General features: G+C 43.9%; 1 protein-coding gene across 1 annotated transcript in view; it reads right to left on the bottom strand.

Annotated features, from left to right (window-relative positions):
* IQGAP3 (IQ motif containing GTPase activating protein 3) overlaps positions 1–21,610 on the bottom strand; it is a 187,733-nt gene that overhangs the window by 50,821 nt on the left and 115,302 nt on the right. Inside the window, exons 27-31 of the mRNA XM_085639704.1 lie at positions 20,022–20,162; positions 10,799–10,883; positions 8,593–8,825; positions 389–521; positions 120–222 (exon numbers count right to left, since the gene is read on the bottom strand). Of these exons, the coding sequence (XP_085495830.1) occupies positions 120–222; positions 389–521; positions 8,593–8,825; positions 10,799–10,883; positions 20,022–20,162 (695 nt within the window). The remainder of the gene's footprint in view (positions 1–119; positions 223–388; positions 522–8,592; positions 8,826–10,798; positions 10,884–20,021; positions 20,163–21,610) is intronic.

Below are 21,610 nucleotides of genomic sequence, written 5' to 3'. Positions count from 1 at the left end.
TTGATTTGAGAAAAGACTCAGATTTATTCTTTAACAATTACCCACAGACTCCAGCATAACATTATAGAAGGGAAACCTTATGTTTACTGGCATGCTCAGAAGTTCCAGTTCTTACATACCTATCAGAGATTGGACTGTGGGCAACTCCCCCAAATCCTCCAACAACTCATGCAGTGGGTCTCCATGGTCTGGAGAAATAGAGTCCTGGTGTTCCAGCAAAAGCTTTGGAGAGAAGGAAAGTATGTTTAGAAGCAGACCCAGTGGCATCAGGTCCCCAAATGACGAGTGAACCCATAATTCTACACATTAGATAGTCTATACTAATAGGATACACACTGTATAAACTGTTTGTGCCAGGTGTGTGGCAATCTATGACCAATATTTATACCTTGTGAGTGTTAATGAGCTCCAAAACTGTCATGTAGATCACTGGTTTGATGACATTGACCATCTCGGAATATTCATCAACGTTGAAACGATCTTCTGGCTCGGGAACAGAACATGCCGCCTGGATAAATTTCCTATATATGGATGAACATTTAAAAATGTGGGTTGTAGAATGTTTTTACTGCTCCTCAATATGCACAGCTGTCCCCCATCATTTCCTCGACATTGCTGTTCCGTGAATCAAAGAACGCATGCACAATTCTCTAACTTAGTGTTCGTCTTGCACACAACAAGGACAAACCACACTGATATTGTGCTTAAACAACAGTGTAGAAGGCAAAAGGATGGTAGGAAATAAGATGCTCTAAAAGGGGCAATAACAAAGTGAAGTGCACATGTGGTAATTGGTTAAACCCATTCTCTGCAGTTTATTCGAACGAAGCACCGTCACATGGATCAACGTCCTAAAATTGGTCAAAACGAGCACTAATGCTGAAGAAGAACCTAGTGCTTCCTATAGGCAGTAAGCACTCATTGCATATCCAGATTGTTAAGAATGTGCGGCCAGTAGAATGAAGGGTATTTGTTCCATCGACACTGGATTGGGTTATTGGTCACTCACTCTTTCTTGATCTCTTTGTAGTGTACAACTACAACTAGTTCAAGAAAGTCTCCCTTGACCACTTTAATAGTGGCTAAAATATGGAACATGTAAACGAAAGGTCAGGATATTCTTTTCCAGTCTACACACAAGTGCAAATAGAGCACACTCTGATCATACCACCTTCAGCTGTTCTGCAGATGTTCTACCAGCATCTTGGATGCGGTCAAGCTTAGTACTCTACAAACGAAGCCTTTTAAATTGTATTCCTGTTTAATACTGCACCACAAAGTCACCCTGATGGTTTTCCTAGTAGAAACAGTTTCTCAAACTACTAGTTTCCCTCTGTAGTTTATTTCTGGCCATTGGAAGGCACACCTACATGTTACACTACGCACAAAGGAGAGATCTTAATTGAAAAGCAACACTCATTAGGAGCATAGTTTGATGGCACAGATATCTCAACACGCAACAAGGCAAATATAAGCTTTGCATTTAAGTGCAACTTCATCAATCTTAACTAGTGGGTTCAAAACAAACTCCATTCACATTGGGTTGGTTCATCAAGGGCAAGCCTGACTTCAACTTGATTGGTACTTTCCACCATTTGAGTGCATAATAGATGCATGGAAAAGGGTTAATGTAAGATGCTGGCCTTGATAGTACATCCCTATCTCAGAGGGACACTGCCGAACTGGTACATTTTCTTGCCATGTGTTGCAAGACCACCATGACCATATGGCACGAAGCTGGCTTCTTCAAGGAATCATCCCCTGCCAAAACAGTGATAAAGACTGACTGGGTCATACACCTATTTTTCAGTTTTGTATACCTGGCATTCGAGGAGGAGTAAGAAATGAGAAATGGTAACTGGGAAAAAGCACCAGGGGTCCACATGGATTTGGTACGTTTTTGAAATTATTTGTCCAGCTATATCTGGTTAGATGGATCACATAAGTCTATCCTGTCCACCTTCAAGTGGAGTCCATATGTTGGTGATAGCCAAAGAAGAGCCTAAAGGAGACTGAATTCTGAGAGGACGGACCTCATAGAATAAAAGACTCAGGATTCCACCCGTTCCTCCTGTAGAAGGTCCAGGAGGGATGATAACAGTCACATACTCTGAGATACGGTGCACCTCTGGTGTCAAGGCAGGCTCCAAACAAGACTGCTGTGGTTAGGCAGCCCAAGAGGTTTTCTTTGTGGTGGCAGTGCATGCGTTTTCCTTTTCTCTCTTGTGATTCACTTGGACTGATTATATGCCCGACAGTGGGGCTTGGCTTTTTAAATTGCAGAAAATTCATTAAGAGCGTCTTCCTTTCAATTTGCACTGATATCATAGGTGCCTGGTTTAACCACACAGAAAGAAGAGGACTCGGAAGGAGGAACTGCCGGTCTTTGGGACAGACCATCCATGGGAGGATCTCTGCTTGACTGAAAAGAGCAAATCTCTGGAGCCACCTGAGAAATGCATGTGGTCCCATCACCTCTACCAAGAGGTAGGAAACTTGCTCGACCTCTGGGTGCAATGGAGTTACAGCACTGCTTTCCTAAGGAGACGACTGATAGCCTGGCTCGATCTTAATCAATCAATCAATCATCTTAGAGTGCAACGATGGCTTAAGACTGCCATACTCTGATGGGGAGCTGGCCTTGGATCAACAATGCAATGGAGCAGAAAGGAATTTTGTCCTGGATGGCTCCAAGGCATTTGCCTACCCATCCCCAGACCACGAAAATTAGATCCACCTGAGACATGCAGTACCAGGGTGCAAGTGTAATATAGCCATGTTACTCCAACCACTTGTGTAGCAATAATAAGGATGACATGCACACGAAAGGGGTGCCAGGTAAGGTGCGTCGATACATTGGTGGCATAAAGGGTGCTCAGAACTCCAAGCCTGTGGCAGAGAGTTTTTCCTTCTGACATCTACCAAATGATTAACTTCACTGTCTGCCGATGAAATAAGTACATAAATTAAAACCTGAAATATATAAGAGGAAGTGGTGTCACAACCTCTTACTATAAGTCGATAAGAGAATCAAGTGCCAATCCCCATGGCTGTGCCAAAATGATGAACTAGCAAGATGTGCACAGGTGCAAGAAATGGGGCAACGGTCTGAATGATCAGAGATGAAATTTCCGGTCCAGACCCCATGAGGCAAGTTATGCAAACTGTGGAGTATGTGAGAGAATCAGTAGTAAAAATACTGGAAATTCTTCTAATAAATGAAAGCATGTACAGGTCTCAATGTTAACGATACAGATGCAAAGATAGTTTTAGCAATCACATCCATAATACTCAACTGCCTAGCTCATGTTAAAGTGAGATTGCTTTAGGCCTTTCTTGGTGTTTGCTGCACAAGGCCGTCCGCAGCCAACTGATTTGTTAGATAGAAGGGATAACCCATCAAAGGACTGAAAGTTCTTAGCAGATACCTTGAAATAGCAGTTACAGAAGCAGGCTTCTCCTGTATGTCCGCTTTGGGTCTTGAAAGCCTCAGCAAAAATATATGCAACTTTACGATCGGAGCTATTTATAGGGTTATGCCGGGGTACACACCATAGTGAAGGAGGAGTCCTTAACAAAAGCAAATCTCAGATGCAGGAGTTGGCAGGATTTGATTTTCAAAAACATGTAGTGCATTATCCAGGTCACTTGCTTTATGTACGTCTTACCTAGTTCACTGAATCACAATCGTCTTTCTACTTTCCCTTGTGTTTAGTTTACAGATGTTTTCATTTACCAAAATGCATAACCCAACCATGACATGTCAAGATTAACTTCAGAAGAATTCATCTCTAGAAACAGGCATTATTTTTTAGACTGAAATTCAAATTGGGCACTGAACATTGCATCACAGTATGCTATTGCATAGACAGCATCACTACATGGCTTCAGGGAACCAGCCAGTCCACTCATGCAACCTTAGGAAAACCCTCTGAGGTGGCTGCTTTGATGGCTTGAACGGCTCAGACAAATTCTGCAAGCTTCACAACTGTGAACCTGCGCGCTGCTTTGACTTACGATGCCCAGTGCCACACATACACAGTGCATGCCAGAGTCCACTTTCTCCATCGAACTGCTGAAAAAAAATCTCAGTTTCAAAAGAATCAAAATGTGCAATTACTGTTGCCACAGACAGCAGAGACACTCAAAAGACCAATCCACGGGGCGTGTCCAATGACGACGGACAGGTGAGATGCGATTCTCATTTTCTCCATCCTGCCGCATCTGTTGCTTCGCTTTGCATCCCTCCAGCCTTCTCAAGTGGGTCACCATCAAGCACCAGTAGCTCAGCAGTGAGAGTAAAATGGGTGGACCTAATCTTCAAACCCGCCGCCTCCCCACCCCCGATTCCAGGGAGAGCAGCAGGAAACTACGTGCGTCCATGACAGACTGACTGGAATGCTGGATGGATTTCCTGCACACTAATGCAAAATAAAAAAATCTCAAGAGCTAGCCCCTCTTTTGACCCGACTTTTTAGCTTCTTTTTTGACTTGGGTACTCTGACAGACTCTATACTAGAGGTGTCCATTTTGGTGAATCTTAAGCCGTAGAAAGACCTTGGGTACTGTGCATCATATAGACCCATTTCTCTTCTTAACATATACGCCAAACTCTTTGCAGGCATCCTAGCCACTTGACTGAATCCCATCATGCTGGGTTTGGTCAATCGTGACCAACCCGGCTTTATCCCTATGAGGCAATGCGGAAATAATACAAAACGGCTCCTGCATCTCATTGACGTCATCCAACGATCACAAATGGAGGCTCTCTTCCTTTCCATTGACGCAGAGAAGGCGTTTGATTGGGTTCATTGGGCATACTTGCTTGCAACTCTCCACCGATTCCGGTTTGGAAATAAATTTATTGAATGGATACAGTGTATCTATAGCACCCCCAGGGCCTCCGTCTGTGTCAATGGGACTTTATCCTCTATGTTCCCTGTAGTGAGCAGGACCCAACAGGGATGTCCCCTTTCTCTGCTCCTATTTGCGCTATACATGGAGCCTATGGCGCAAAGACTCCAGGACAACCCGCTGGTCTTCTGGATTCGGTTTGGCGCTGATAGTCATACCATCAGCTTGTACGTGGATGCCATCATCTTATCTTTGACGAAGTCGATTACCTTGCTAGCATCCCTGCTCACGGAATTGCGATCGTTACGTGAGGTGTCTGGTTTTAAAGTTAACCTCCAAAAATCCCAGATCCTGAACCTCTCGGTCGCCTCTCCGCAAAGGGACGTTCTGCATGCACGGTTTCCATTAGTGTGGGCAAAGGAGACCATACAGTATTTAGGCACACAGCTAGCTTCCACAATGGCGAAGACACTGGGGGTTAACGATGAGGCCTTCTTCACCAGACCAATAAGACGCTTTCCTCTTAGAGCCTTCTGTGACAGTCTTGGATGGGCCGCATCACCACAGGTAAAATGACAGTGCTCATGCGCATACTTTTTATCTTCCAGACCATACCCCTGCTCCATCGCCTTCAGTCTTATGCACACTGCATGTTGCAATCAACCGGTTCATCTGGAATGGCAAGAAGCCGTGCCTCCACCAACACCAACTATCTCATACAAAAGCAAAAGGAGGCCACTCAGGCTTCATAACTTCGTTATACTGTACAGTGGAATCGCCCACTCTCAGAAAAACAATGGACCAGACAGTACAAGCTACTTTGGAAAGTGAGAACTGGTGGAGGGAACAAAACCATCTGTATTGACTTATAATACCTTAATCACCCAATAGGATCTGAAATCATATTTAACAGTGGTTTGTAACGACCAGCAGAGATTCATCTTAACCGGATTTAGGGTAAATAAGCTCCTGTTGAGGTTAGGTTTCCCAGATAATTGTCATTCTATGTCTGAACTATCATTATGCCTGTGTGATGATAAGTCCACAATGACTAACTTGCACAATATATTTTTTGGGGGAACATTTTATGTAGTACCAAGGAGGACATATAATACATACTCCATTAATATGCTGTGCAATATCTTCCTATTTGTCCTGAAAATAAGGAAAAGTATGCAGGGGTTACAATGTCGGAAAATCCAGCGTAAAGATTTTATCTGGCCTATATAATGTATCATATATATGAGATGAGTTTTAATGGCTTTTAAGTGTTTTTCTTCTATTGTGTATTGTACTTTTATGTTACTGAAAAGTAATTAATACACTTAAATGATTGATTGACCAGACGGTTGCCGGTGTTAATATATGGCGTGAGGTCCGGTTGCCTCGCAAGCATAGGGCCTGGGGGCTGTACTCATCCCTGGTAACCACCACGACATTGAAAATATAGGACTCTGTTGCCTTTAAACAGGGGCCAACGACGTTTCCATCCCCAATGACGGTGATTATTGACAACCCCAACTTCCCTCTGGGGACCAACTCTGGCGTTTTTAACCGCTGGCGCAAACGGGGCTGCAAAGGCGTGGGTTCCCTTTTCAACTCCTCAGGGGTTATTCCCTTTGCTCAACTTAAGCAGGACCACTCTCTCTCTTTGTCAGATGTGTTCTAGTATTTCCAGCTGAGACACTGGGTGACCTCCCCCTGCTATAAACCGGGTCCTCCCTCACCAACTTTGAGAAATGGTCGGCACGTAAAGATGGGGATAAGCACCTCATTTCTGAACTCTCTGCTCTACTCTCAGATTGTGGCTCCGCTCTGAAATCCAAGGGCCAACTACGCTGGGAGGAAGAAAAAGAGTCCTCCCTATCTATCAAAGAATGGAATTACATTTTCTACAGGGTACATCTCACAGCACACAACATTACCAACACGGAGTCAGCCTATAAAGTAGCTTCTACTGGTACCTCACACCTGCACGTATATATAGATGGAATAAGGGGCGGTCTGAAAAATGCTGGCGAAACTGTAGGCAAACGGGCCCTCTCCTTCACCTCTTTGGGCACGATCACCAATTGGCCACGTTTTGGGAACAGGTCTTGAACGATATTGACCCAGCGTTTGATACGGCTCTACCCAGATTCCCTACCTATACAATCTTAGGGCTACCCAACCCCCTGACTTTCCCCTTATGATCGACACAGGGCCGGCAAATAGCTTTAGCGTTAAGCACTGTGCACCAAGTAATCCTCGCGCTCTGGGAGACAGAGAACATTCCGGACCATATCTTGAGGGTGCACAAATTATGGTTTATCCTGGCAATGGAACGTATGTCATTCACAGTCGAGGACGGGGGAAGCTGTATAGTCATACTTATGACCCCTTCTATCTGGATCCTCTTGGCACAGTTTAGAGAGGTGACCTGCCCGAAATACTTGCAGACATTACGCTTGGTTCCTCCCCCCCCCCCCCCCGAGAAGAAAGGGAGGATACTTAGACCCTCATCATATCACTGGGCGTCAACCCTGACCCTTCTCAACATCTTTTACAGTTAGGCGCGAGAAGCTGGGTGAAATGGTGCGAAGGAGTAAGGGGTGGGAAATGTTTGGGGTCTTTCTCCCTTTTTTTCCTTCCCTTTGACTCTCTCTCGTTATTGTTCAACTGGTCCATATATCGCTGCCGGTCTCTTGGTTGTAGGCTATAAGCTGTGTACTATCTTTTATAACTCGAGGACGCTGCCTGCCAATGGCTGTAGGCAGAAAGCTGTGTTACTAAGCTGCAGACCTCAAACAGAATTGTTCCTAAAGACCAATCCATGAAAGACTATGTACTTGTTCTGAAAGTAGTTTTAGGAAAAAAACAAATATCAGACTTCTGCTCACAATCCCTGAACAAGGAAAGAGACCTTTTCATATTTTCCAAGAACTGAAAATGACTAGAACATTATTACCATCAATGGCCCATCAAAAGACTACATGCAAGTCCTAATGACTGTGCAAAAAAGAAAAATGAATTCAACTGGTTTCGATCAACTAGTGCCATCTAGAAGCTCAAGTAATCACATGCAGTCTAGGACATTCATGCGAAACCAAGGATTATAGGTGGCACTGTAACAGAATGCAGAGTTGCCAGGGTTCCAGCCTATGGCTGGTGATGGTAGGAAAAGTAAAGTACAGCATAGGCAACAGTGAATTGTTTTTTGAATAGTTCTAATATTATTAAATGTTTCAGAAGCTAAACAGGACCTCAAAAACAACCGAATGAACAAATTTTCAACCCTAACAGGACTGGATTGCAAATTATGCAGGAACTCAATCCCTTGGTGTCAAATGAGAACTTTTGAGGAATCTTGTATAAGCTAAATAACAAGTGCTTTTATTGGAATCTTATGCTACCAAGTCACTTATCTTGCAAGCCTTGCAGTTAAATGTCTCGAGCCCTTAAAGGTAATAGTCAACTTCAGAGGAGCTAGATTTCCCAGTTAATGTTCAAAACCATAATCTAACCAGCATGTATTCCAAGCCACTCCAATTTGATTGGCTACAATGAACACTTTAGGCTACAAATGTGTATATAGCTAAGGTACGAGTCCACTTTGTGAAGTCACTCTTTGTGAATGTATTAAGAAGGAATGAGACAAAGAACATTCTGTAGGTTATAATATCACAAGTGCCCCACTTTAGGATTCCTCTAATTAAACGTTAACAAAGTACAAAGATTTAGTTACAGAAACGCACAAACCTGAATTTCCAATGAGTTTCTGCCAGATAATCATTTACAACACCTAGGTGAGAACTCTCCCCTTCAAACATCTTGTTGGACACTGCATGTTGCAGGATCTTAGCAATGGAGCCCAAATTTCGACGGTGATCAGGATGCAGAGCTCCTCCAGCTGACATATCTATGATATCAAAGGCATCTGGGGCGACAACAGCTGGGTTCATAAAGCGGTAATACAGCAGATTTCCTACAATCTGTGAAAAAACAAATATTTAGAGGACAATATAGTACGCACACTGAAAGTCTCCGAAAGACAAGGATCACTAACCTCGAGAAGTTCTAACTGTCAGAAAACCTTTGTATATAGGAGAAAAAAAAAAGAAACTTCACCCGCTCTAGTTTTCAATTAGGGTAATATTCACTAGATTCATGAATACAGTACAGCTCTGACTGTCCTTTGGGTCCCAGAAACAACAACAAATAATTTATCCCTGGCACATATAAAATTCTTCAAACGTGATACTATTTTAAAACGGAACTGAAAAAAATACAATGAAGCTTTTCATAAAGAATTCCTGCACTCCACATTTAAGTCCCAAAAGAACAAAGCTTCTACATCTAACTAATAGTGTTTTTAGAGGACTAAAATAGTGGTTCCTAACATTTTGACTTCTGTGGATCCCCACTAAATAATAACCGGAATCTGACCCCCCCCCCATTGAGTTGTTATAGGCAATTTTTATGATTTGAACTTCAAAACAGTACATAAAAATACAAAAACAAAATATAAGCCAAATAAATACTCAGATATTGCAATATTTTGCTTAATTCAGATGTAGAAAAGGTTCACACTGTCAATTTTGCTTATTTATTTGTATGACCTTCATTAATTTTAATGTATTATTTTATTATTGAAGCTAATAGAGCGCACGGCTACCTCCAACGGAGGTGTCCCGATGCTAGCAGTGCATCCAACCTGTAGGAAGTGAACAAGGCTAGGCCATGAGCTCTAGGGAAGGCCGAAAAGCCAAGTTATAAAAGCTTTCCTAAACATAGATTACGACTTGGTCTTCCTCAGATGCTCAGGTATAGAGTTCCATAATGTGGTGGTTTTCACCGAAAAGGCACAGCCACTGATCCTGGTCTTTGCAAAACGGGGGATCACCAGTAGTTTCTGGTCATTCGATCTTAGTACTCTGTTCTGGCTGTATTTCTGAAGTCTCTGCTTCAAATATTGAGGACCAGTGTCTCGAACTGCTCTATGCACCAGGGTCAGTGCCTTATACTCGATCCTTCTTTTTACAGGCAACCAGTGTAGACTACGCAAGTGGGGGGTGATGTGATGTCGCAATGGCACGTTGCTAATAAGCCTGGCTGCCGCGTTTTGAATAATCTGTAACCTCCTGAGCAAGTACTCAGGGAGACCAAGGTAAAGGTTATTAGCATAGTCAAGCTGAGAAATTACTAGTGCATGAACCACAGTCTTCCTACAATCGATAGGCAGAAAGTGAAGGAATCTCTGGAGAGCCTTCAACTTCCAGAAACAGTGAGGAGACATGAGAAATTTGCACTTTACCAGTAAGTTGTGAATCATACTTGAACCCTAGATTCCTGGCAGAAGCAACAGGAAGGGTAGGTGGATTTAGCTCAGACAGCCACCAGAGTACCGACCGAGGGGGGAATGGATTGATTGAAAAACAGGACCTCAGTTTTGTCGGTATTTAATTTTAAGCAACAATCCGTCATCCATGACGAGATATTAAGAAGACACTGCTTAAAATTGGTGAAAGCTGTCTCGTTGTGTTCCCTGAAAGAGAACAACAGTTGCGTGTCGTCGGCATACGAGACAACTTTCACCCCACATTACTCAACAATTGCCACAAGGGGAGTAGCGTTGGGGCTATAGGGTAGCTTATAGGGTACGAATTGACTCTTCTTGGATGCTATAAGGGTGCAAAATAATTCCTATTGAAAGTCATGAATATTTCAGTCACGCATGTCCTTTTCCCAATATATTTGGTTTATCTACTCGATAGAAGGCACCATGGGACTAATGAGCTATTAGATGTATAGATTCTAGAATAAGAATCCTGAGGTTAGAAAGTTAAGATTAACAATTTTAAAAAGGGCATTTATATTTAGAAAGTTAAAACATTAGATTATTTAGGATAAGATTAACATTTGAAGATCCAACTGCACAAGTAACATGTGCAGAAGCTTTACATACCTTGTGAATGTCTTCTTCTGCAGCATCTGGGAACTTTTCAGTCAAAGAACTCTTTAGCACTTTAGCAACATACCGCATCCCATACCTAAAGTAATACAGCAAGGAAAATGATTAAAAAGGCTTCTGCTACACCTCAATAATAAACAGTCAGTGAACTTTTCCAAGACTAATTTAATTATAAGACGACATTCTCCACACTTTAAGGATTGAGAACCAAAATATGTCTTAAGCCATGAATAGTGTGCTACAGCATATGTTACCGATTCATGGAAAGGTCCCATTAGACAATGAACTTTCTTTGTACGTTCTGAATAAATAAGTTACCTCAGGTAAAATATTTTCCGAAACACACAGACTTGATGAAGATCCATCTTTTGAAATATCTCCCAAGCATCAGGCTAGGTTTGAATAGTCCTTTAATCTTTATTCAACAACGTGTACCTATGAGGTACTAAAGTGAAGGTCGGTCGCACAGTCACAAAAGTATTACTTCCAAAATGACTCCTTTAATATGTGGCACATCCATGGCACACAGGTTTAACTAATTTCCCCACTCAACAGGAAATTGCCAACTGAACAGAGCAAAATTTCCCCTAAATTATATCAACCATCTTCATTGTTGGTAAGAATGAAGACACAGCTATATAAAAAAAAAAGAATCAGCAGCAAACATAAGAATACTTCTTGCCACAAATTGTCAATCTTTTAAATGTAATTAAGTTTAGCTCCTTGTTTCACAAGCCAAAAAGGAATGGAGTATAAAGATAAAAAGACTGATACAAAAACACAATTTGAAATACAATAGTAATTTTAATATTAAACAAAGTAATTTTATCTACAATAAAAAACTAACCAGTGGGTACTGAAATATCCCCCAAAAACATTTTTCTTACGAGGTCTGAACAATCCAGTACGAAAATGCCATTTCATAAACAAGGTTGGCAAGTGCCATAACCTTTGTATACATTTTTTTTTTTTTTTTTTTTTAAACACCACAATGGGAACTCGTAAAAAATGCAGAAAATGTATAATGTACTGAGCACAAAGAATATTGATTAGGTCCACTTATGGCTTTCAAAAGGCCACTCTCCCACAAGCCATGGCCTAAAGCCAAGCTCTAGTTAAACATTTGTGCTCCATGACTTCTATCAGACAGATAAACCCCATAGATTTACTCAGGAATTCCAGCATTAGGCAATCTATTTTTTTTTTACAATTTAATATGATAAATCTAGTAGTGTGCTCTCAAGAAAAGCAAACACAAGGAGATGATGGACGGAGCGTTGAAACTATTCAGACACTCCCCCCCCCCCCCCCCCCCCCTCCCCGTCACAGATCTGGGTTGAATCCATCATTGTTCTTTAGCTCACTTAACAGCCTCAGTTCAGACACAGCTATATGCAAATTAGTCTTGACCCTGTGCCTCATGGGAACAGTCCAGCCCGAACTGCCAAGCCAGATCATCCCAGGATGTTGATTTCCGGTTCAGGGAAGACCTGGCTTGGCAGTTCGGGCTAGACAGTTCCCATGAGGCACAGGGTCAAGACTGATTTGCATATAGCTGGGTCTGATCTGAGGTGGTGAAGTGAGCTAAAGAATGATGATGGATTCAACCCAGATCTGTGACTGGGGGTGAGTGTCTGAAAAGTTTCAGCGCTCCATCCATCATTTCTTTGTGTTTGCTTTGTTCGCCCCTAAGTTGTCAGGGTATGCCCAGACGTGGGTCCCTTGCTCACATTGCCACTGGATTCAAGCTAGCTTGGCTGATGAAGGGTGTTACCCAGAAACCGGTCCCAGGATGCTTGTTTCCGGTTCAGGGAAGACCTGGCTAGGCAGTTCGGGCTGGACTGTTCCCATGAGGCACAGGGTCAAGACTGATTTGCATATAGCTGTGTCTGAACTGAGGTGGCGAAGTGAGCTATAGAATGATGATGGATTCAACCCAGATCTGTGACTGGGGGCGAGTGTCTGAAAAGTTTCAGTGCTCCGTCTAACATCCCCTACCAAGACGAAAACTGGGATGAGGAGCCTGGAGATACCAGTGGACTGGATAGGTCTCCAGATGCTGGCCTGTTCTCATTTCCGGAACCTGCCATGGTGGAAGGTGCATCCTTCGGCATAGTGGTGAGGAGGGCAGCGGAGGTCCTCGACCTGAAGCTTCTCTTTGTGCAGGTTAAGACCAACATCTTAATGGAGGTGCTTTAGTTAGGGTTATCCCCTGCTCCCTCCCCTTCACTGATGCCCTTACAGACACTTTCTTGAGGAGTTGGGCCAAGTTCTGCATTGGTGTTCCAGTGCACAGGATGAAGGCCCGTCACCACCGCCCCACTCTTGGGGACCCAGCTTTCTGCACACAGCACCCTAAACCTGAGACCCAGGTGGTGCACGCCTCGACCGCCAAACTTCATCCCAGCACCTTCACCACTGCTCCCATGGACAGTGAATCCAAAAGGCTGGCAAACTTTGGAAAGAGAAACTCCTTTCACTGGCCTAGCACCTAGCATTGCTGTCAGTTAACACTGCATGTCTCTTGGGCTGCTACTTCCACACCTTGTGGGACACGGTCGCGGAAGTGCTCCCCATTGTCTGGGAGGAGGCCTGAGCCATATTAAGCTAGGCCATTATTAAGGGCAGAGACACAGCAAAGTTCTCTATCTGGTGTGGGTTGGACACCACTGACTTGCTGGGCAAGGCTAACTCCTCCACTGTGGTACTACACCGCCATGCTTGGCTCCGATCGATTAACTTCTCAGGGGATGTCCAGTAGGCTCCAATAGACATGCCCTTTGGTTGCTACCACATGTTCGGTGACAAGGCCCATATCGGCCTGGAGCTCTTTAAGGAGAGCCAAACTACCGACATATCTTTGGGCTCTTACCTTGTATTGCTTCTTCCGCGACTATGGTGGGAAATCTCAGCTGTGCACGCAGTACCAACCATACCCCAAGGTCAACAGGCCACCCAGCCTTTTTGTGGCCATGGGAGCAGCTCCCACAGAGGACGTGGGAACCAAAGCCAGTGTGTTGCCCAATCTCCTGCCCTTCCGGCGGCTGCAGTCTCTAAGCCCCTTTAGCATGCCCTCCAGACAGCGCAGCCATCCTGTTGGTGACAGAGTCCAGTACCATCTGCCCCAATGGCAAGCGAAAACATCCAAAAAGTGAGTGCTTCAAATTGTTTAGTGTGGTTACAAGTTTCCTTTTCTGGAACTCCCTCTGCCTTTGCCACCATCCTCAGAACCGCTGACTAAGAACCATCTCATCTTGCTCAACTAGAAGGGCAGGCTCTGCGGCCAAATGAGTCATTTAGAGGGTGCCAGCAACAGAAGCAGGATGTGGTTGCTATTCCTGTAACTTTCTGCTGCCGATAAAGGACGGAGGCGTTTGTCCCATACTAGATCTGGAGCCCCTCAACACCTTCCTAAAGAAAGGGAAATTCAAGATGCTTACCTTGGTTCAAGTCTTGTCTGCCCTAGACCCTGTGGACTGGACAGTAGCATTGGGCTTTTAGGATGTTTATTTTCACATTCCCATCCTGCGAGACCACAGGCATTACCTGCAGTTTACAATAGGTCACAAGCATTTCCAGTTTACAGTACTCCCCCTTTGGCCTCACCAGTGCCCATGGGTGTTCATGAAAGCGATGGTGGTGGCTGCCTCTCACCTTCAGAGGTCAGCGGTCCTAGTCTTCCTCTAGCTCACCCCAGGCAATCGTCGCTCACCTCTAGACTATTGCAAACCTCCTGCATTCACTTGGGTTCGCTATCAACATGCTGAAGTAGCACCTGACTCAGTCTCAGACCCTCACTTTCATTGGAGCTATTTTGGATACAGTGCAGTTCTGCACCTACCCTCCAGAGCCAAGAGTCCAGGACTTCGGGCTAGAATTCCAATGTTCAAAACTCAGTCCTTGATTTTAGCGATACTGACTGAGGTTGCTGGGCCTGGTGGCCTCCAGCATCCTGCCGGTAAAGTACACCGATGGCACATGCAGGTTCTGCAGTGGGATCTTAAGTCCCATTGGGTGCAGCAACAGGGGAAGCTCTGCGACCTCATCCAGTTTTCAATGGAGACTGCAAAAGAACTGCAGTGGTGGCTAATGAACTGCGATCAGTCCAACAGCAGACCTCTCCTCCTTTCCCCACCCGGAGTTGGGGCGGCCACCTGGGAGAGGTGGTTAAGAGTGGATTTTGGTCTCCAGCAGAGTCCCAGCTCCACAACAACCTTCTGGAGTGAAGGATGATTCACTTGGTATGAAAGCTTTCCTCCCATCCATCAGGAAGGTTTGCTTGGTTGGTTGGTTCAGGTGTTCACGGACAATACCGCTATCGTGTTATTGCGATAAACAGGCTGGAGTGAGGTGGGGTAGTGATACAAGTCCTTAAAAAAAAAAAAAAGTTAAAGAGGAAGTGGGGGGGGGGGGGACTAACCAAGTTAGGCAGTATGCAAGTGATATCATGGTGCATAACATCACAGTGCGTGACTATCACAGAAGTGCCATCACAACCCATGATCTTATAGGAAGTGACTTCACAAGAAGGGACATCAGATCTTAAGGCCTCCCATATGTGTTTAGCAGGTCTGTCATGAATACATTTAAGCGCCTTATGAGATTTAACAGATGAGATTTTGCGGTGGGGTTTTGCTAAAAAAGGTACAACCCAGACGCAAAATCTAGGCCTCAACCTATAAATTTTTTTAAACTCTGCTACAAAGAAATTTGCAACAAAGAGAAACATAGCAATAAATCTGTACTGTTCAATTTGTTGCAAAGTCTGGATTTTTAAACATCTTATGGGGTTAAGGTACCTGCTGCAGATATTTTTGTGACAAGTAAATCTCATAGAATAATAATGGTAAGATAAGTATGGAGGTCAACACATCTGTGTTTTGTCTAGTCCCAGTTTTGAATCAAATAGCATAGAGGATTATTGCGTCACCTGCAACAAACATCGTTAAACATGCAGGTGGCAGCTTTTTATTTTTTGTTGTTCGGTAACTGGGTTTCAGAGTTTGTTACTTGCAGTTCATAACTTAATCCTTCTAATATAGCACAGTAAAGCTATGGATATGTGATTCCTACACCTTGTAACCCTCACTGTATTATGCAACACATCCTGTACATGGATGTACACTCATGCTTCCTGTACATTGATTTACACACTATTTATTGTTAATGTAAACATGTGATCTAAAGCGGTCCGACGACCTGCGTAGGGATGAGTAGCTCTTTACAAAAATATATAACAAATGAGTGGTATTTAAAATTGTTATTTTTGTAAATACTGGGAAAGACTAACAGATATGACATTCTTACAATGCATATATCTCACGCATGAGAGGGTTCAAGTAAGTACTAGGCTACATAATAGAAACTTCTATCCTATATGTCTTCCAAACTCATAATACCCACACAATATATAGGGTAGCACTACTAGAGGATATGTGAAAGACCATGAAACTGGGCATAACCAGGTTATGGACGAAAACCCTCACTCACCCAAGGGTGACATGCTTCATCATTTAGCGCCGAGACACCCACGGGTATTTGCGCGCTCTATAAATTGCTCAAATAAATAAATCATAGGGTTCGTCCAGCACACGGGGACCACAAGGTACCCCGTGTGGGCTACAACTTTACCCAAGAGGGAAGGAGCAGGGGTGCAAAGCACGTGTTGGTTCTACCAACTCGGTATAGTAAGGAGGAGCAGAGTGCAAAAGAAAAAGTAAAAAGTGTATTAAAAACTATCTACATAGGGGCAACAACTTTATTCTTCCTTCCTATGTGGTAGTTAGTTAAAATGCAAGTGAATATAGGGTTCTAAATAAATACCCTGTCTAGTGATCAACATGTTTCTGCCCAAATGACAATGTAGTTCAAGGCATTCATCAGGATCAAAAGACAGTCACTCTGCTGTATCAAGTGTATAAATCATAATGTGGTACTTAGGCCTCAATTTCTTGACCATCACGCGCATGTGTCGATCAATATGATAGGTCAGAAGGCTCTTAAGCATGTTATGTATGTGTCAAGTCAACCTTCTGCAGAGTCTCACACCATGTCAGTTATGCTTATATAGCTCATGGCGCTTATTGCGAAACTCTGGAGAGAGCATCTCACCCTCGGGTGAGTGAGGGTTTTCGTCCATAACCTGGTTATTCTTACAATGCATGCATAACTCTAATATACAGTGTGCCTTTTTCCCACCTCTGCATTGCATTTAGGTGGGAGGCTCCAAATAGCTCCCAGTAAGGATGCTCGAACAAAAGGCCAGATGGCCCCTTAACTTCAGCCTTTGTTTTGGGCCCAAATGGTATTTTAAAAAAACAAAGCCCCCTCGCCAACTGCACATTGCTACCAACGAAAACAGACAATGTGCAGGAACTGCTGAATGTGTCCAGTGTCTGAAAATTACACGGGAAGAGTTCAGCATATTTCAGTGGGGCCCAACATCTTGGCAAGTGGAGTCAACCCTATGAAAATAGTGGCTGGGCGCCGTCTACCCGTAGGTGGCCCAGACTTGTGCTCCGGATAGTGGACCTGTGCCAGGGGGCCCTTCGCTTCTGGACCTGGCTGGAGTGACAGACAATCTTCCAGATTGTGCAGCATCTGATAAAATCTCTGAACGCCTGGGCAGACAACCTCAGGTACCCATGCCTTGCTAATCACAAAGGAGGTCTTCATCCAGACGTGGCACAGGATCTATTCCGAGAATGGTGAGAACCATGGCTCAATCCATTTGCCACTGCTGAGAACGGTTACGGTCAGCACTTCTGTGTGTTGGAGTTTCCAAAGCGGCCATGCTCAGAGACACGTTCCATTTAGAATGGAACTGGGGACTCATGCACGCCTTTCCGGGTATACTGCTCCTGCCCCACAGTTTTTAAAAAGATCAGGACAGACTAGCCAGAGTCATCCTAGTCCCTCCGATCTGGGTAAGGAAAGTTTGGTATAGGGAACCCCTGAGCATGAGCATCTGCCCTCATCAGGCTGCCCCACTTGGGGGACCTTCTGTTGCAGTAGTAGGGCAAGGTTCTACATTCGAACCTACGCATAACCCACCTTTGTGTACAGCGACAGTTAAATGCATTTGATGTGTTTCCCAAGATCTGTTATGCTATCTTGGCAGCCAGGAGTCTCTAGAGTACGGCTGTATACACCTGCTGCTGGGAAAAAGTTGTCGCTTGGCGCCCATCTCGTCACGTAGACGCGCTTTTAAGACCCCTTTTTGGAGGACCTACTGTTTGTGTTATATTTAGCCCAGCAAGGCCTTGACCTGGGCACCGTTAAAAGTTAAATTTCGGTGATCAGCTTTTTGCGGTTGCCAGATCAGCGCCCACCATTTGTGACTCTTTTTCTTAAGGAGTTATAACATGTGTTCTCACCTATCCCTTTCATCATGTGTCAATGGGTCATTAATTTAGTCCTATGGTTTTTCATGGGTTCTACATTTTAATCCCTGCACATCACTCCACTTCAACTACTAATTCTCAATAAGGCTTTCTTGGAAGCCATTACATCGCCCAGGAGGGTTTGAAAGCTTCAAGCTCTTTCAGGTAACCCTCTGTACACCAGGTTTTACTAAAAGAAACTAGTTCTTCGGAAACATACCTCTATTCTACCGGAGGTGGTCACATCTTCATGTAGCCAGAACATCACGCCTCGTAAATGTTTCACTCCGCCTGATCCTTCTCAGAGGAGAGAATCCACCATTTGTTAAAAGAGAGGGCTCTTTTTTTTGTCGTTCAATAGTACCAAGGAATACCAAGTGGACGAGCAGTTCTTCATTGGGTACACTAGAGTGAAAAAGGGCAAGGTGCAGCAGAAATGTACCATCTCTCGATTGATTGTAATCTGCAACAAAATCGACTATGCATTAGCTAAGAAGCAGCCTCCTGAGGGCTTTTGGACCCATTTCGCCAAGGCAACAACTACTGCGTTAACACACGGAGGCCATGTCCTGTCAAGCTGCTATGTGGGTGTCACTCCACATGTTCACGAAGCAGTATTGCTTGGACAGTCAGGTCTGTCAAGACAGGCATTTTGTCCATTCGGTCATACAGGTTTTTCTCGTCTTAGCCAGTCGCATACCCACCTCCGGGAAGGGAAGGTACTGCTTGGATATCCATCTATCTATCTATTCTAAGGTGAGTAATCCGCTGTTAGAAGTCTCTATCAGAAGAACAAGTTACTTATCTTTGGTAACGCCTTTTCTAGTAGAGACTCTAACTACAGATTCCACACTGATCCTCCCCACTCTGAGACATTGGCTCTTCTATCCCTAACAAGCTGTTAGATTCTGCATGCTGCTCACTCGTGGAAATAGTCATGAAATAAATGGATGTCAGAGTGCCAAGGTGGCGCGTATAAGCACCACACAGGTCACTTCTGACACAGAGCCGAAAGATACCACCTACTGAGGTACTGCTCAAGATTTTCTGTTTCAGTAGGGAATATTCTACGGTGCGGAATACGGTTAGATAAAGCCTCAACCAAAAAAGAACTTGTTCGGCAGTATTCAGACTCAAAAACTGTCACTCCTCTTACTGCATTCTTTAGAAGAAATATTTTTGGCAGATGTCATATTTTGAGGTATCCTAATCAGGCTACCGACAAGATTATACACTTAAACATTTCACTGACAAGACTGATCAAAGATTCAAAAGCACCCTTCATTCAGACAAGAAATGGTACGGATACAGTAACAGTGGAAGACTAATCCCGGGATGTCATATGTAGAAAACAATCAGACTTTAGGGTCGGTTAAAGTAAACAAATTTAGAAAATCGTGCAAATACAGAGCTTTGTTATGTTCACTTTTCCATGTTTCACGACCATTCTTCTCTTGCCAAGCAGAACATTCAAAATCATAAGTAAATCTACGCACTGTTTGACAACAATCGTTAGGATACCAACATCTCTCTACTGTGGTAAGGCAAGCTTGCTGGAAAGTATTTTGAAAACTTATCAGGAGATATTGGGCTTCAAACTGTTGACTTATCAGCAACAACACTACCGTTGCTATAACCTTTAAAATATCTGTTGTACCAATTAGATGCAAAATGTGAAAACACAGCAAATGGGAACAGGGCAACAATAATCACAGTGCAGAAAGGTTCAGCCAGAGCCATATAAAAAACCTTGCTAGAAAAACAAAAATTCAACGGAAATGGAGGCTAAGTGCTATACAATTAATTGATTTTAGATCGACTTTATAGATACATACGGAATCTTCTCAACGTTGGATGTGATGGTGGAGAAGAACTTATCCGTGACTGCAATCAAGTTACGAATGGATATGTCGAGGCGTCTCTGGACCTCAGGATGGCTCAATGCCTGCTCAGGGCTAACATCATAAGGGAGTTGGCTGCAAGGAGAGGAAAAGAAAACAAGGACTAAAAACATAACCTATAACAATTAAATGGCCAGCTATCATACAAATACACAAGAATGTATATCTGAACTTTATGAGTCAGTTACTTTTGTGCTAATAAGGTATATTCATGAACGACCCACCACAGTGCATTTGGAGTTTGCTTTATCAAGTTACTCAAAATCATCAGATCGAGGCTTGCACACAAGATGGATAAAACAGGACTGAAAAGAAAGTTCTATGATGAAAAAAAAAGAAAAAGTTAACCAGACATCTTACTTTTGCACTATCAATGCAGGCTTTCTGGATCTGGATAATTTGTTATCAAGAGGAAACAAACATAAAAGAATTAACGCACAAGTTACTACTTGTGTAACGATATATCTGTAAGAGACATTAGTTAGTGATAGATTCCTTACCTTAGAATATCCCCAGGTGTCAGACTGGATCTGGAAAGTTTCGCTTAGCAGTACCCCTGCAAGTCAGTAGGTGGTGTCGTGCAGCTCCGCGTCCGTCACTGGCATCGTAAGTGCTGAGATGACGCCAAGGAGAGTACTTAGGCGCCACCCATGCACGCTGATGTCAGTTCTGTACACGACATTCCGTGCCAGGAACGAAGAGCCATGCAAGATACTGACCATTGGTGCAGAAAACTAGGGCCCTAAGAGGGAGGACCTTAACCCTAGTAACCAGTTCGCAGAATGGGGAGGATGGGTGGGGCGGTAAGGAATCTATCACTAACTAATGTCTCTTACAGATATATCGTTACACAAGTAGTAACTTGTGCATTATGACGAAGACATGTTAGTGATAGATTCCTTACCTCAGAATAGATACCCCAGCAATACCAACCCCGGTGGTGGGTCTGCGAACAAATTACACCAGAAAGTCACGGAGAACAGAACGGCCAAAGAAGCAGTCTCTCCGGACTGGACTGTCAAGGCAGTACTGCTTGGTAAACGTGTGCAGCGAGGCCCACGTAGCTGCCTGACCAATGTCCTGCAAGGGAACGCCGCATCCCAAGGCAGTAATGGCTGCAGTTGCCCTAGTAGAATGGGCACGCAGCCCAACAGGAGGCTCCTTCTTAGCCAAGGAGGAACATGTTTTGATGCACAAAACGACCCACCGCGAGATGGTTCGTTTATGCATGGCCCGACCTTTTTGGCGTCCACATAGCCAACAAAGAGCTGGTCATCCACCCGGAACTGCTGTGTACCCTGCAGATAGAATGCAAGCGTACGTTTTGGGTCCAGACGATGGAGCCTCTCCTCCTCCCTTGAAGGATGCAGAGGCGGAAAGAAGGTGGGCAAAGTGATGGTCTGCCCGATGTGGAAGGGCGTGACAACCTTCGGCAAGAAAGAAGGACGGGTCCTTAAAACCACCTTGTCCGGATGAACAGATAGGAAAGGAGGTTTGGAAGAAAAAGCCTGGAGCTCACTCAC

The sequence above is a fragment of the Triturus cristatus genome, chromosome 12, assembly GCF_964204655.1.
Source record: "Triturus cristatus chromosome 12, aTriCri1.1, whole genome shotgun sequence".
Classification (NCBI taxonomy): Eukaryota; Metazoa; Chordata; class Amphibia; order Caudata; family Salamandridae; genus Triturus; species Triturus cristatus.
This window is presented reverse-complemented; position numbering and strand designations above follow the sequence as displayed.